Source organism: Musa acuminata, chromosome BXJ1-3 (genome assembly GCF_036884655.1).
Source record: "Musa acuminata AAA Group cultivar baxijiao chromosome BXJ1-3, Cavendish_Baxijiao_AAA, whole genome shotgun sequence".
Taxonomy (NCBI): Eukaryota; Viridiplantae; Streptophyta; class Magnoliopsida; order Zingiberales; family Musaceae; genus Musa; species Musa acuminata.
The window spans coordinates 1,141,863-1,158,162 of NC_088329.1; the positions used below are offsets into that span (position 1 = coordinate 1,141,863).

Genomic DNA, 16,300 nt, shown 5'->3' on the forward strand with positions numbered 1-16,300 from the left:
GATAGTTGTCTGAGTTAATAAAAAAAAAAAGATTTTGAACAAACCAAAACCAAAACAAAAAAAAAGGGTTTCATCATTTCGAAGTGTCTTTGTCGCCCAAATCCTTGGGCCGTCATCACCATCATAATTGCCCATGAGTTGCGATTGTAGCTTCCTTCTTCGTCGGTCGTCAGGCCTTTCCGAGTCGATCTCTGTCCGCTCCGCCCCCTATGGCATTTCCAAGGAACCCAACAATGACTCTGGGGAGTGCTCGCCCAAGGAGGCACTCACTGCTGGGGAGCTCATAATTTAGGTCGCCATGGCCGACCTCTGGGCATCACTAACACCATCGTCTATGTCATGAACTACATCTTGCAACTAGTCATCCTCCCTCATTGACTCCCCCCGTCGGACGCTAAGACCCATTCCTGCTTTCTTCTTGGACACATCGTCCTTCATCTGAAACCAAACCTAATTGTCCTTCCGAAACTGACAATTCCGCTGACAACGCAACCCACATCTTCATCTGAATCCAAACCTAATCATCCTTTCGAAACAGACAAATCTGATTCCCAAACTAAAACCGATCCGAAAACATAAAGAATAAATTATCGTTGTTGTTATTGTTGTCGTGTATTTTTCTTTTATTATGGTTTTAAAGCATTTTTCCTTCTTTCAAATGCACTGTTACATTTATCTTTCAATTCCCAGCAAAACAAGAGCAGTTCTACACGATTAAGCCACTTCTATCAAACCAAGCATTGGAAGCTGACAGATAGCAAATTAAATCTTAGATCCCATATCCAAATTGCAAAAAACATCGAGCAAAAATTTAGAAGCAAGATCCAGGAAGAAAATAGAGCAATCAATCTTTGTTGTCCCAGACAAAATCTGGTACTGAACTTCAGCTACTTCTCTCGAGAAAAACTTAATCTAGGCTGCAAGCGATGGCTTCGAGGCAGCAGAAAGCTTGGACCTCCTCTTGGCCAAGCTCTCGCTCCTGCGCTCCCTCTGCTCCTTGAGCCTGGTCGCAAGTAGCTTCTGGTACTCGGCAGCTTCTGACTTGGCCTTTGCGATTCTCTTCTTCTTATCCGCAATCCTGGCACGCTTCCTCTGTAAGGTCAGCGGAGTCACAAGTCTCTGAATCTTGGGTGCCTTGCTACACTTCTTGCCTGCAATGAGTATAAAAAACCTGATCTCAGCTTCGACACTTCCAAACTATCTCATTGAGGGTAACACTAGTAGGCCAAGAATGCATCCTGCAGCAACCCAATGAGAAAATACTGCAGATGGCTAAATGCATGAGTCTTTTATATTCATGTTAACACGATCTACATCGAAAAGAAACACAAACAGTTGCAAACTGGCACCTTCTAAGCACTACATACAGACATGTAATCCTGAAGTTGACAATCTTCTGCGACTTAGTATGATAAACAAAGCCTTGATAAAACTCCAACAAAGATGGTTGCAAATGCAAGAAATACAGATAAACAAGCAAAATCAAAATAAGCACTGATGTTCTATGGTGACCAATAATCTGATAAAAAATAAAGAATACAAATATAACTAATGTTCTGATGCATTATTACATCTATCTTGCCGACAAAATCTAGGGAAAAGTTTGCTTTGTGAAGAAAGTCAAGATAATGTGCTAATAAAAAAAATACTGGTTAACCTAGCTCAAAATCAGTACCATAATGACTCATGAGATGACCAAGACTATGTAACAATGATAAGAGTATAAAATCTACAAGCAAAGTATGGTAGTATCCGACTGCACCTGATTTTGTCGTGAAAGTTCGGCGGTATGTGTTCACATACTTGCGAACATCGTCCTCCTTCGAAAGGTTGAATAGTTTGCGAATTTTGGAGGCCCTCTTAGGTCCCCTCATTCTAGGCTTCTCAATGTCAGTCAATCCTGGAAGATCATTCTCACCCTTCTTCACAATAACTAAGTTCAAAACCGACAGATCAGGGCTAACAATGCAACCACGAACTGACTTCCTCCTGCGCTCTCCATTACGTCTACCATACCCACGGAAGCAAGGTGTACCTTTGACAAATCAATCAAAATAAGAAACTATGTAGGGAATAATCAAAGTGGTTGTAAAAATCAAATTAACATATTATTACCTCTGTGCAGCAGCAGGCGGACCCGTCCAGGAGTTAGCACTCCCTGCTTCATTGGAAACCCCTGTTTGTCACATCCTCCCATGATTTTGAAAACATAGCCTTTGAATTCCTAAAAAAATGCACATATCTAATAGTTTTATTCTTGTAACCTTCAGAATGGTATTAAACTGAGCTTTCCCAAAACACTTCCAAAAAATTTGCAGCTAAAACATACCTCACCAAGAGCATCCCCGCTGACTTCCTGAGAGATCCTCTTGTCAAAAAATGCTCGACTGTGCAACAAATTATATCACTGTAAGCGTTTGTTCATTATAACAGAATTTACCCCTACGCTCCACATTATCTTAGCTCATGAAGAATTATAAATGCTTTCATAGCTCAAACTAAAAAACAAACAACACCAGTTACATGTCAAAAGACAAAACCAGATATTACTTAGCTCAGGAAGCTGAGGGAGTAATTGTTCAATTGATAATGTGAAAATATAATGATACAACTATCACATAATCACACTATAATAGAAAAAGCAGTACATTGCACAAAGTTTTACCACTACAAGGTCGAAGAACGTGAGATGGTGTGGCCTTGCATGGTGATTATTTCAACCATGCAAATTAGTGGCACCTAGGTCAACAACATAGTAACCTCATAATTGCATCAAGGCCCACACTCCATAATACTTCAAGTCTTCAAGTAACTTGCAAAAATCCACCAATTAACTAAAATATTTGTGAATGAGATCACATCAAATGCATTCATCACATTACAAACAGCAAGAAAAGTGTCTGACCCTGATCAACCTATGGCTTCTAACTCAATGCTACCCTTTAAATTAAACCTAAAAAGAATTTGAAGACCCAATCAGTCTTCCAATCCTATGCAAAGAAATAACCACGCTCGACAATAATAACATACTGCACCAAATAGTGAATCCATTTAATACTACCAACATATCAGGTTCCCAAATCAAAGAAAATATCATTCTCTTTATAGTCACTCAAGTAATTACTTAACCAGTCGTTTATGTACGATAAATCAGTAATATAGATCATTACCTCATTCAAACAATAATTTTGACCATATGAAATGAAGAACAATAACCATTCTTATCAAGAAAAAAATTGAACTCGTAGAACATTCAGATGTACAAGAATGATGCGGAACATAAAACATATAACTCCCAATTCTACGAGATCTTACAGCTTCTGGTCGTCATCGATCTCGAGCTTCTTCTGGCACCCGGTGGTCGGATTCGCAATATTGAACTGAAAAGTATGGCACGATACCAACGTTTGAACAGATCATAACCTCCTAAATGAGCTCAAAACTAAGCATATAGGAAACGAATCAGCTGTCTGGAGACGTACCTTCATCCTGGACGAAAGAGGCTGCCTTCCTTGCCTCCACGAAGCGGGACTGAGAGAAGAACCGAAGGCTCTCTCGAAGCAACTCCGCCGTTAGGGTTTCTCCGTGTGCTCTCTCGAGCGCTCACAGCCCCTTTTATAGTGACGGTGGGAGCCATTCGAAGGTAGAGCTCCCTTGGATCCAGACCGTTCGTATCTTCATTTGATCGATTGGCCTCTACCGTTTGATCATTTCCATGTAGTGCCCAGGCCACTGGTTCGACCGCCGGCCGACGCAAATCGGTCTACTCGATTTGATTCGAGACCCGACTCGGCTACATATCGAACCGAACCAAACCGCTCTGCACCCGATTGCCATGAAAAATAGGTCATTTTATTTATAAAATTGCTATAAAATTTTATTTTTATGAATGGGAATAAAAATTATTTTATTATAATACTTGCACATGATTTTAGGAAAGTTAATATACCAAACAATTTTACAAGAAAGTTATTCCATGAAAAGTTTTAAACCTTAAATATTTATTTACATAGCCACCTTTTTTACATTTAATATTAATTATCAAAGAATAAAAATTATTAACACAAAAATAAATAAGAAAATAAATTTTACCAATGGGACTTCAGGAGGCATGTCATTAACATGTAAATTTCAATGCATTGAATCTTTTTTATTTTCTACACCCATTTTAAGAAATAATTATTTATTTTCATTTTATTATACTGCATATAAGACGATCTTACAAGAACTAAAACTATGAGACTTACATAGTATTACTGCTCAAGATAAGAGAAGAGGCAAGAGCAATATGTAGTCAACCAGCTTTACTTAATCTTGCACGATCAAAATAAAACCATAAAATCTCAACTATTTGAGATCAATTTTATGGATATTTTACCATCATCGAGATTGAAAAACAAGCCCCAAATACATAGATGTTTTTTTAACACAATGTCATCTCGATCTTATGTCTCTTAAAGAAAAACCAAGGATTTTACAATACAAGCACGAAAAATACATCACAACATATTACTCCAAGGACATAAAATACACGCTCACTCTCATATAGCACACACAAAATCTCCACTGGTTTCAATATCATCCATATCTTCATCCATGTCATCCAGCTCTAGACTTCCACCACCAACAAAGAGGCCAAGTATAGGAGAAGCCGCGGCAGGCTTCCGTGCCTCTTGAATTATGGCCATGATTTCTTCGATGCTTTGAAATCGATTGTTCGTGTCAACATTCTGCATACCCTTTTGATGTTCGTCGGCAAGCTCAATCGGCAGATTCTTCATGAACCAGGGGTGCTTCTTTATCTCTGGAATAGTTATCCTCTACAAGAAACCAAAATATGTATAAGCAAATCTAATGTGACATTTTAGTGGCTGTCTCAGTTTCCCGATATATATTACACCTAATGTGCTTCTTTAGCTCAGTTACAAAAAGGGGGAAAAAAAACTACTATGTTTTCTTCTCGCTTCTTTTATCTCTTATTTCTCTAATTGAAATTTTCTTTTCATTTTTCAATAGCAATTATTATTATTATTATTCTTTACATTGTATTATAGTGAGTAAATTTGTATCTCTGATTTACATTTCACCTGTGCAAATAAGTGGGCTTTCATCCACCACCATTATTTCACGCATTGCACGCACTCCAAACAAAAAATCTGGTCCACTAATTTGATGGCATAGCTTATGATGGCTTTGTCATGCTTAAAATTTAATTAAGAATATTGCTTTTTACCAAACTCAAAGGTGAAAAAAGAACAATATAGCTGTCCCCAAAGAGTTGGGACATTTATGGTTTCTTGTTGTCAACGTAGTAGTTAATCATGAGTCAACATCTATAATCATATTATTTTGTCAATCTTCACTAATCCATTGATTTCTGTAACAAAAATAATAGGCCAACACAGCAGTTTGAGTGTTACCTCTTCAGGATTTGGTACGAATATCCGGGATAAAAGATGCCTGCATTCCATGGAAACTTGCACATGGTCCGGTATCGTGTACTGGACAGTGAGAATCCTCTGACCAACAAAAGATTTGGCTTGAGCAAACACTTACACAGATAACTGAAACGACTTAAATGGCAAGAATGAACCATAAGAACACATAGAGATCAAAACCTTATAACCAGGTAAAACAAATCCATTGATAATTATGGCCAATTAGTCCAAAGAAAAAAAAATCTGGTCCAATATCTGGGTCATACCTAAATACCGATGCAACTAGACAAGATCAGCAGCTTTTTAAACATCTGTCAATGAGTACTCACCACAATTGTCTTCCTGAAGTTCTTTGGATCACTTGGATCCCCAAAGGGATAAGCTCCAACCAGCATCACATACAAAGTCACTCCACATGACCAAACATCTGCAATCTGGGGTTTCGCCAACGACTTCATCATTAGCAGCAATGAATCTCAAAACAATGTAAAAGGAAAAAAAAATGAACTTACTTTTCCATCGTATTCCCGTTTGGATAGAATCTCTGGGGCAATGTAAGCTGGTGTTCCAACTGTTGATTTTGGTTGAGAATGCAAGAGAGAGGACTACAGGATCCGAAAGAACCTAGTTATGCTTTTCATTGAAAAAAATTGGCATGTGAAAAGTAGGTAGGTACCTTGGAGTAACCAAAATCACAAATTTTAAGACGAGGTGCGCTGCTATCATCCAGGAGAGTGTTCTCTAGTTTAAGATCACGGTGACATATTTGCTGCAGTGCGAAGAACAAGGACATTATCGTGATGTACAAGTTGTTTGAAGTAAAAAATCACTGTAGGACAAACACCAATCTGCACCATGGAATGGCAATAGCTGACTCCAGAGATCAGTTGTTGAAAGAAAAATCTAGCCTGGCAAATTTCATGAGACCACCAAATTAACCGATTAGACACTAACATTTACGTACGAACAATTCGATCAACAAAATGGCCGATTCAGCAATTTCTACCTCATCTTCGGTGAATTTCCCTGCATTGCATATCTTCTCGAAAAGTTCACCACCAGCTGCATATTCCATAACAATGGCTAGATGTGTTGGCGTTAACAAGACCTGAGAGTCAATTCTGGTTAATTTTGGCCATATAAGCAAAGACATAGCCATTGTTAAGTTTTTGGTTGATAAGAAATCTTAGCATGTCAAAAGATAAAAGACTAATAAGAACACGACAATGGGTACCTCTTTGAATCGAATTATATTTGGATGCTTCAGTGATCTGTGATTCATGATCTCCCTCTGAACATGCTCATCAATCTGTCATTAAACAAGCATGCGGAAGGCACATATATGAAAGAGGAAAAGCTCAGCATCAAAAGGAACTGATGAGAAATTAGAAACCAGTGAGAATCTAAATCTAGAACAAAATCAGCTAATATGTAGGCAATCCAAGTAAGAACAAACTGCCCAAATTCAACATAGATGACATAAGACTATCACCAACCTGGGTTTTCAAATTGGATTTTTCAGATGTCTCTCATAAAAGAAAAAAATGAACTAATCAAACCACAAAAAATTATAGCTGAAATTGTATTTTATATTGCATAGAACATGTCCTACAATATGTTAATTCTATTGATTGCAGTCAATCCATCGAAAAAAAGCTTAAGCCGGTAGATGAGATGGGATCTGTTCATTTATATTCTTTAACACTTCTGATCAATACGCTGTCAATCCATCTAAAAGCTCGAGCCAGTAGATGAGGCACGATCATTCCATTTCTATTCACAATGAAAACAGCCGAACAATAAGAATCAGGAAGAAACTGGAGATGAATTGCCTAAAAATTATGCACCAAATAGAACTAAGAAGTCGCCTAAATGCAATTTTGAAGAAGAATCCAAGAACTACACAATCAGAGAAACCTTGTGCCCCCTCTCAAGGAACTTCACAGCAAAGAGCTCATTGGTGAGCACGTCTCTAACCAGCTTGGCCACTCCGAAGTTACCAGAACCAAGGTCTCTCAGCACCTCATACCGCTCCATCCTTCTGACAGACAACAAAGCTACTCGTTGCCTTCGCCTGCTCTTCTACCAGAGCGGAGGGATACGGAGGAAGAAGGGGACGAGATGAGCGGCGACCGGGAAGAGTGGGGTTCGAGAGAGGAACACTTCGGTGGCACTGCGCATGGGAAGTGGAGCTGCGGCGACTGTTAAAATATTCGTCGCTGCTGCTGCATGCTGAGCGCCGTGTTACGGTGGACTTGTCTCCGCACTACAGCTTGCCCGACTCCAATTGCTCCCCCACTTCGCAAATCAAAAACAAAAACATAAAACATAAAACATAAAACATAAAACGTAAAAAATACTTTGTCTGTGTCCGCGTAAAGACTTATCCGACGGTCCCATCCGACCCTGTTTGCGTACCTGCTTCGTGATGGGAAAACGATGGGTCCCACATGAGTTACGGTTGTATTATTATACTCATGTATTTATATATATATATAATATAAGTCTCGTAAAAAAAAAATTCTCTGATATATATATATATATATATATATATATATATATATATATATATATATATATATATATATATATATATATATATATATATATAAGCCATTTGGGTCCAATGCACCGGAGAACAGCGACAAGATGTGGTTTTGCCATATCTCGCTGCGACCCCAAACCCCGACAAGATAAAAAGCCATAGCACGTCTAGTTGTTATCCCAAGCAATTATAGCTTCTCATTATTACATTTCGAATACTGTAGCGTTACCAATCACCTCAACAATTGGATTCCGATACATTGAATGGAAAAGCATGCATACACATCCATCTGATTTGTTTTATTTATCCTTTTAATCTTATAATTTTTTATAATTAACTTATGCGTATAACCCTACAAAACCTCCTCTGCTTACAAAGATTTACTTTTCTTTTTTCTCTCATTCATCATTTTAATTTTTTTCTATATCATCTAAATACATAACTTTTTACATATCTCGGTAAGAAATCTATATAATTGATCCTATTATATTTAAATTATATATTATTTAATAGGATAAACAAATAATAAATCTCAAAGAGAGGTGCTTGAGCTTTCGGATCCTCTCCGATTATTCTCTCGACCTGTTATGATCGGACCGCTCATATTGGATACATCAATGGGATGCACCGCGAACATGGCTATTGGAGGGTTTCTTTTGGAATTACATTTGGAGATAATCCCCAACGAAACTTTTTCTTCTTCTTTAAAAGCCGCTTTTCCCGCTCCTTTTCTTGTCCTCCTGCCTCTTATTTCAAATCTGGTCTCTTCTTGAGTTCGTTGGTCGGCGGAGGAGGAGGCGACCGAGCAGATTACGGTGATGGTGGGGACGACGGAGGAGAGCGTGTCCGAGGAGACGTTGGAGTCGATGGAGAAGGTGACGGGGAACCATGGAGGAGCGCGACCTCCTATCGGTCGCCTACGAGAACGTCGTCGGCACCATCCGCCCCTCGAATCGTCTCCTTCATGAAGCAGAAGGATCAGAGTTCGGTAATGGGTCGGCGTCGCCGGATCCATGGCTACTGAGCCAAGATCCAGACCGAGCTTGGCATCCTCTGCCTCGGCGCTGGTTCGAGGTTTACAATGTCATGAAGTGCCACGACCGACGCCTACCCGGCCGTGTTCAAGATCGGCTTCGGCAATAGCTACGCCGCCTACAGATCCGTCCAGGTACTTACTCGTTCGATCTCCTAGCCCATCCGAGGCGTCGTGTTCGTGGCTGATCCAATCATGATCGCGATCGCCTTATTTTGTCATCAGATCGCAGGATAGAATTGCTTGATCTTACTTTGTTACCTAGATTTTTATGATTTCTTGATATTTGATGTAGGACCTCGGGCTAGATAAGACCATGCTTATTCTTGGGGACATTGGGATGTTAACTAGATTTTTCTGATTTCTTGATATTTGATGGAGGATTTCAGGGCGAGATAAGGCCATGCTGAATCTTGGGGACATTGGGATGTCGATCTGGCAGTCGCTTGTGAACCTTGCAATAAGATGATGCTCAAGATGACCGCCTAAGCATCCAATCACGTTGAGGCTGTGGCACAACTTTAAGGTGTTACATCACTCTGCTGTCAGATCCGTTGATCATTCAGGAGAAGCACATCTTTAAGGTGCCAAGTGTTTTTATTGTCGTATGTTGGATCATCAATGTTCTGTTTCTTGATTTTGCTAGTTACCACTGCGTAGATCACTATGCTAGTCTTTTTCAATCTAGTATATGCTTATCGTGTGACTAATCTCTTGTTTGTGTTTGCGTTTGAGATCTAGAAGTTGTTAATTAAAGGGAGGCAAAGATGCAATGTAATCAACTAACAATTCTGTTTGATATATATGTAATGTTGATATTTGATGCTTTGTGATGTCAACAAAGTAGTTTAGTTGAATATAGATGTGTATTTATATGATACCGTTAAGCTCTGATTGACTTCTTATTTCTAAGACTTGAAGTTTTATATTTTTCAATCTAGCATATGCTGATCCTGTGACTAATCTCTTGTTTGTGTTTGTGTTTGAGATCTAGAAGTTGTTAGTTGTATGAACTCATGATGGCTATCTTACTCATTTTCTGTCCGATCCCGTTAGGCATTTTACGGAGCAATTGCAGGGCTGGATACCCTAAGAGAGGAATGCTAAGTTATGTTTCATCGTGCCAGCACTGGAAGAATCCAATTCATTGTGGTGGATGTGTTTTCAATGGGAGGATGGAGGAAATGAGATTAAATAACCAACCAAACGTGAAACAAACAGTAGGTAGATTTCTTTCTTCAATCTCTTCAGTGTCTCTTAGATTCAGATTGTCTTTTCTATGTGGTTCCCTATCATCTTTGAGTGCTCCATCTCTCCCATCGAATCTCTTTTTTGTGGTTTCTTTTGCATCAATAATTCTACTACCATTATGAATTTGAATTTGTGAATGATGCTCTATAACTGATTTGTTAGCTGGAGACCATTTTTTACGTTGCAATGACCTGTCAAGTGATTTGTACTGTTAAACACGGTACACATTTATGTGGTTTTTTCCTGTGAACGGGCCCATTTTTTAGTTGCAGATATTTTTTTCTTGTGGATTCCAGAAGCTCTCTTCTAGGTTTTGGGGGTGTCTGAAATTTGCCTGTTCTGCAGTGACGGCTTATGGCTTTCTCGTTTAGTTCGGTATGAACGTTGTTTCAGTTTTCGTGTGTTAAAAGAATAACTACTGGCCACAGCGATGTCTCTCAAGATATTTAGCGAGGCCATCTACTACCCTTGTTTCCACCTAGCATACATTTATCTTGTTCTGAGATATTCATGTGATAGGAGGTAACTCGATTGGCTACTTCGATGTGTCTCACGTTATAAGGTAGTATTGCAAGGTCGTTGAACCAATTGAACCATACTATATTCCTCCATGCATATTCTCATCTTGTTCTTTTGATGATTCCTGTGTTCGCATTTATCTTCATCCTCTCGTGTGCGGTTCATTGTGTTCTATGTTGATTGTTCGTGATTGTCGTGTCTTGGAATCTTTATGCTCAATCCACAATAATTCGATTGTGGTAATAACATGTCAACCCATTGCGGTTGGGATGGTAAAGCCAAAGAGATATGCCAATGATTTCCGAGTGATCCTATCATGAGATCAGGATTATATAATAATTCATTGCTCAATGACATCTGAGTTGATTCTTTTACTTGGAAGTTAGCTACTTTCACTCTGCGCATTGTAGTGGCTCGTATGGTATGATTTTATATATGCTGTACATCCTGTCTTGTGTTTGATCTAATGAGGCACTTATGGCAAAGGGGCTTGATTTATTGGTGGTGGCTGTGCATGTGCTTTTTCCATTGGTTGATTATTCTTCTTGTTATCCTCATGTTTCTTAAATACTACTACATACATATGTTGTGCTCCTCAGTTATGATTAGTAGTGTCAACCTGGTGACGTTGGTTTCGACAATACCAGAAATGGAGCAGGCAGTGATCACCAAAACGTTTACTGATAACATCATATCAACAGACCTGGTCTCCTTGCTCGATCATCGTCAATGAGAAGAAAGTTTTCCCAAGTGCCAGCGGCAATATCACAGTTACCTCAAAATACCTAAAGGAATTGTCAGAGCCTGACAGGGTGAGTATCGACACGCTGTACTGTTAAATAAAGATTGATGAATTGGCCTATGTCCATTTCACTTTTATAGTCCAGCCTAATTTCACCAAGGTACGACATGCGAATCTATTCATCTGTTTCTGTTGCTGTGAAGAACTAAGTTTTATGTTCTTAAATTTGTTGTATATCCACGATCAAACAATACAGATAGCCCCCGTCCTGACATTTTTGGTGTGCTATTTTGCAGTATCTGATGGTGTACTGTAGATCGATAAATTTATTGAACTTCAGCAATCGACTGGATGCGATAAACACGTGGACGAAGCTATAGTTTTGTTCCATTCTCTGCTCTCCGTCCTGCATATATCTCAGGCCTTCAAGTTGGGTAACCTCTCTATCTTCTCCCTATTTTAACATCATCAAATACAATTGCCAATTTGGGTTTGCAAGAAGAGTAGTGGGTTAAACTATGCGTTCCAGTACCTACTTTATCTTTTTTTCCCATGTTATGACTTCTCAATCCGGTTTCTTAAATTACGTTGACCTGCCTGGAAGGCGATGAGGATTACCTGTTCGGTTCAACTTTACCTTCCTTTTTGACAGGAAGAACATATACATGTATCTTGTCCACAAAGAAAAAATCCATAACAAGCATAATAAAAAACATCTCTGATCTCAATTGAAACTTCGATTATAGTGTCTAGATCAAAAGCAGGTTATTTACAAGATCTCAACCGATCTCTCATATACCTTTCTCAAACACATTAAACACAAACTCTCTTTTAGGGAACGAACTGTCTATGCAATAAAAAAAAGGGGGGGCCGTAATACTAACAAGGAAACAGAAAACATAGAATCTTTGAACCAGGACCTTATTCCGACACCATTCTTTTTTTTTTCCCTTTATCTTCTCATTGAATCGCACAGTTGGAAAATGAACGGGAAGGAAACATAGATCAGAACCTCGCCCACTTAGTAGCAGTCTTTATCTTTCATGGTCCTAGAATGTAATATCTTATCATCCACCTCTTTCCTCCTGTCAGATCCGATCAGCAGCTTCGACCAGAAGCTCCCTTCCTTTCTCCTCTTCTTCTCCTTCTCCTTTCCAACCTCTCTCTTCTTCCCGTTGTTCTCATCTCCTGGTCTTCCGATCATGAAGGCCAGCGACCGGCTCTTCTTCAGCGGCCTGTGCTTGAGGAGCCTTGCGGTGGGGAATTGATTGGGAGGGGAGGAAGCCGCAGAAGAGAGGTTGGGGTCTGGAGAAGAGGAGGTAGCAGAAGAAGCCAGAGTGGAGGCAGAGGACGAGGCTGCGAGTTGAGACAGCCGATCCCTGAGGCAGAAGGGGCACACCCCTTTGGACTGCCTATGCTCTGGGTGCCTCCTGCACCTCTCCTCTATCTCTGATCTCCCCATGATTTGCTTCTCTCTTAGCGTCGGCAACTTTCTTCGATCTCTTATATCCATGGGAATTAACTCTCGTTCACATGCTCTAGAGAGAGCGAGAGCGAGAGCGAGAGAGAGAGAGAGAGAGAGAGAGAGATGAGGTGAGCTCCTAGGATTCTCCTCCTTTTTCGTCTCTTTCCTAATTTCACTCGGTTCCTGGTCGTGCTTTGCCTGTCGATTATTGGGTTGCTGGCTTTATCTGGTGATAGATCACCTAAAGTGTGGAAAAAGAACATGGACCCAGCAGCCTAATTTGATTATCTTACACTCCAATGCTGACACTTTACTCAGCAAAGTTTGTAAGGGAGCATCGTATTTAATCCGGAAAATAAAGGTTTCCAACTCGGGGACTGGTCCAGAGAAAGTGGAGTGTCTCAAGATCTATCTCCTCGTTTGTCCTTCATCCACTGCAAACCGTGTCCATCTCATGGTTTGACATTTGACGAGGTGACCATATAAAATCTCATTATTTCTTCATATTCTTAATTATCTTCATGGCTTTTACTTGCAAATCATAGTTGATCTACACATTTAAGTTAGCCACGATATCATTAGAGTAATTGCGGAAATAATATTACAATTATTATCATTGTTTTAACATCATCCCGTGCCATCTGAAGTCTGCGTCTGACCAATTAATTCTGGTTGATAGCTACATATTAACCATACAAAAAATCTGGTTCTGTCGAAGGAAGCTGGAGGCTCCATGGTTGATCAAGGCCGTCCTTGTCGTCGTCCACTGCAAGAACGGTCGATATTGCTTCAGCCGGCGTCCCCTTGGTGTCGTTTGTGATCGGACGGGAAGCATTCGCTGATATCCCCCACCGATCTGGCTCTGCCTTTGCCGACACTAATCGGCATGCGACAGAATTCAGACAATGATAACGAAGGTAAGAAGGAAAACTTGCAATCAGATTTTCTTTTTCAACTAATTTCTTTCCATTACATTAAACAATCGACAAAAATATACAAGAAAAGGTAGTGGCTAATGTTAAAATACCTTTTTAGGTTTTGAGTAAGAGAAGATTTTGAGTAAGAGAAATATTATCCGTAGATGAGTCTTATGTTTTGATCAGAAGGTATGTAAAAAGTGTAGAGTTATCATTGTTTTGAGTTGAGTTTCGCATGCATCCAGGTATGATTTGATTCTAAGATTATATTGCAGAAGATTTGTAATATCACACTTTAATTTCATATTAAAAGTGAGAGGATACTTCTTACGTTTATGAGGACTGTGTTGTCATCCGAAGAAATGTTCCTGCAACATCCAATGGAGTACGTTGCGTTTAGCGTCAACACTTGGCTCAGTGCTTGCGGTTTCTTGTTTGATTTAGGACATCACACTCTAATTGGTCTAGAGGTGGGGGTGTGTGGATGAATGTGTTGTAATCGAAGAATAACAAATAAAATGTTAACTGTTTACGGGTACAGCTAATTTTCTTTTTTAAAGCTTCCTAACACGTGAATTATGGAGGCTGTAGGTTCCCATCATGCACGGACGTTTGGTACCCGGGGACCAGTCAGAGAGGCGCACGTGTAAGGAGCAGGACGGCTGGAGTGACAGCTAAGTTCCGTAAGTTCTGAAGTTTGGGTCCGATCCAATCTAAACACACACGCCAGAGAAAGTGACGGTTGGTCAGCTGCTGCTGCTACGGCCTCATTTCGCGTCTGCAAAACTCACACCTGTGACATAGGTTGGGCCTCTCCTACTTTTGGAACATGCATAGGTGACCGTGAACCGAGCCTTCCACCCCCCCCGACTGTGGTGGTGGCTCAGTTCGTTTGGGACTGCAGGCGTTGTCACCGGTTGTTGACAGCCAAGCTGGTGTTGCTACTTCCACATGGGGTAGGATTGGTAAGTTACCCCTTCTCACTGTGCACCAGGGGCGTAATTTCTGTGACTTACGATGGGGTAGGATTGCTACTTCCACATGTAGCTTATTATTTAGAGTATTTTTAAAAAAATTAAAATAATTGACAATTCTCTATTCATATTAAAAAATAATAATAAAATAATTTTACTATTTACCGTTCTTGATTTTATACTTGTTTCTTTCATTTCTTATATCTATGTGATCATCACCTATGCACTTTGTTGTCTATGTCATTTGTCGCTCCACCACCACCCCCACCCCAAGTTGATAGTTGCCCTTTCTTGTCGAAATGTCGATCCCTCTTTGGCCCACGCTTGTCATCAATTGTCGTTCCCTAAATTATACTCTCAACTCATGTTTCGATTTCACTCATTACCCTCTCAACCTTTTTTTAAGGAGGAGAGGAAGAAGAAGAGGGAGAATATTTATGTCTATTTTATAAAAAATAAATAAATATTAATTTTTTAAAAAAAGAATATTATAAATAGTAAAAATATTATAAAAAATAATATCTTATTCGATGACCTTGGTATCATACTTCCAGGACTGTCGAGCCCATTTGAACATTCAATAAAATAATGTGACTCTCAAATAATAAACAAAGTCCAACAAAAATATGTTTTCTCCTGCTTTTTTAGTAATAATATCTATGTTGGATTGGACTTTAATATTGTTTGAGATGATTTTCGTGCGTAAAGCAATTTTATCCTCTATCATCATACGGCTGGAGAAGATTAGTGTCTAGAAATCCAACTATTACCGTTGGTCATTACTCTACTAGTGAGGTAAATTCATCGGAGAAACCATAGTTAGTCTCACAAAAAAATTGACGTCAATGTCTTGTTTTGTGGAGAGTTAACGATCACTTGGGTCACAACAAGACCATATGAGTGCACTTCGGATTGAATAATTCATCTTAGGTTAATGTTACTGTGGTGATCTCATCAGGCTGCGCTGATCGTGGGGTCTGCAGAGGAGTCTTAATATTTCAGTTAATCTGTAATCAATCTCTAATGAGATCCTATTTAGTATCCTATTGTTTGGAGAGTAGGAGAGACACGAAAGTGTGCAACTTTTATACTCTATTGTCACAAGGTTGCAGAAGATTAGTATCTATAGATCCAAATGCTATTTTCTACCTTTTTGATCTAAGTGATATGCAAATATATCAATAGAAGCCACATATAGTCTTACACCTTAAAGAATCGACTTCATATTACCGTGTCAACTATACAGACCACGGCTCTCTTGTTTCTGTGACTTGTAGAGAGTACATGGCTCACTTAGGGCTATTTGTGGATTCACAAATAGCTATAGAGGGCCACGATCAACTTATGAGAAATAATAATAATAATAATAATAATAATAATAATAATAATAATAATAATAATAATAATAATAATAAT

The 16,300-nt window shown here is 39.3% G+C and overlaps 2 protein-coding genes and 1 long non-coding RNA gene across 6 annotated transcripts; 1 reads left to right on the forward strand and 2 right to left on the reverse strand.

Annotated features, from left to right (window-relative positions):
- Window positions 1–753: 753 nt before the first annotated feature.
- LOC135615153 (small ribosomal subunit protein eS6-like) lies at window positions 754–3,621 on the reverse strand. Its single transcript, XM_065113282.1, has 6 exons — window positions 3,483–3,621; window positions 3,316–3,380; window positions 2,330–2,387; window positions 2,116–2,224; window positions 1,763–2,035; window positions 754–1,151 (listed from the first exon to the last, which is right to left on the reverse strand). The coding sequence occupies exons 1-6, from the start codon at window positions 3,486–3,488 to the stop codon at window positions 913–915; spliced, it is 750 nt and encodes a 249-aa protein (XP_064969354.1). The 5' UTR covers window positions 3,489–3,621; the 3' UTR covers window positions 754–912.
- Window positions 3,622–4,389: 768 nt separating this feature from the next.
- LOC103977183 (serine/threonine-protein kinase SAPK2) lies at window positions 4,390–7,696 on the reverse strand. Its single transcript, XM_009392632.3, has 9 exons — window positions 7,356–7,696; window positions 6,673–6,747; window positions 6,445–6,546; window positions 6,293–6,346; window positions 6,115–6,207; window positions 5,951–6,043; window positions 5,768–5,872; window positions 5,421–5,519; window positions 4,390–4,820 (listed from the first exon to the last, which is right to left on the reverse strand). The coding sequence occupies exons 1-9, from the start codon at window positions 7,473–7,475 to the stop codon at window positions 4,542–4,544; spliced, it is 1,020 nt and encodes a 339-aa protein (XP_009390907.2). The 5' UTR covers window positions 7,476–7,696; the 3' UTR covers window positions 4,390–4,541.
- Window positions 7,697–8,743: 1,047 nt separating this feature from the next.
- On the forward strand, window positions 8,744–16,133 carry LOC135615177 (uncharacterized). 4 transcript variants are annotated; one of them, XR_010487888.1, is made up of 7 exons: window positions 8,744–9,151; window positions 9,406–9,600; window positions 10,073–10,240; window positions 11,386–11,598; window positions 11,825–11,957; window positions 13,716–13,910; window positions 14,495–16,133. It is a non-coding gene; the product is annotated as an uncharacterized LOC135615177 (long non-coding RNA). The 4 variants fall into 4 exon arrangements; XR_010487887.1 differs by having other exon boundaries at window positions 11,434–11,598; window positions 11,825–11,962; XR_010487886.1 differs by having other exon boundaries at window positions 11,434–11,598.
- Window positions 16,134–16,300: the final 167 nt, after the last annotated feature.

What these genes read in the sequence shown, in the direction of transcription:
- LOC135615153 (XM_065113282.1), bottom strand. An exon ending in ATCGATGACGACCAGAAGCT is followed by an intron (nt 2,388 to 3,315) that starts GTAAGATCTCGT and finishes TTTGTTGCACAG; the next exon opens with TCGAGCATTTTTTGACAAGA. An exon ending in GCGGGGATGCTCTTGGTGAG is followed by an intron (nt 2,225 to 2,329) that starts GTATGTTTTAGC and finishes GCATTTTTTTAG; the next exon opens with GAATTCAAAGGCTATGTTTT.
- LOC103977183 (XM_009392632.3), bottom strand. Translation starts at nt 7,475, where the DNA reads ATGGAGCGGTATGAGGTGCTGAGAGACCTTGGTTCTGGTAACTTCGGA. An exon ending in TCCTTGAGAGGGGGCACAAG is followed by an intron (nt 6,748 to 7,355) that starts GTTTCTCTGATT and finishes GTTTAATGACAG; the next exon opens with ATTGATGAGCATGTTCAGAG. An exon ending in GTGATTTTGGTTACTCCAAG is followed by an intron (nt 6,044 to 6,114) that starts GTACCTACCTAC and finishes CGGATCCTGTAG; the next exon opens with TCCTCTCTCTTGCATTCTCA.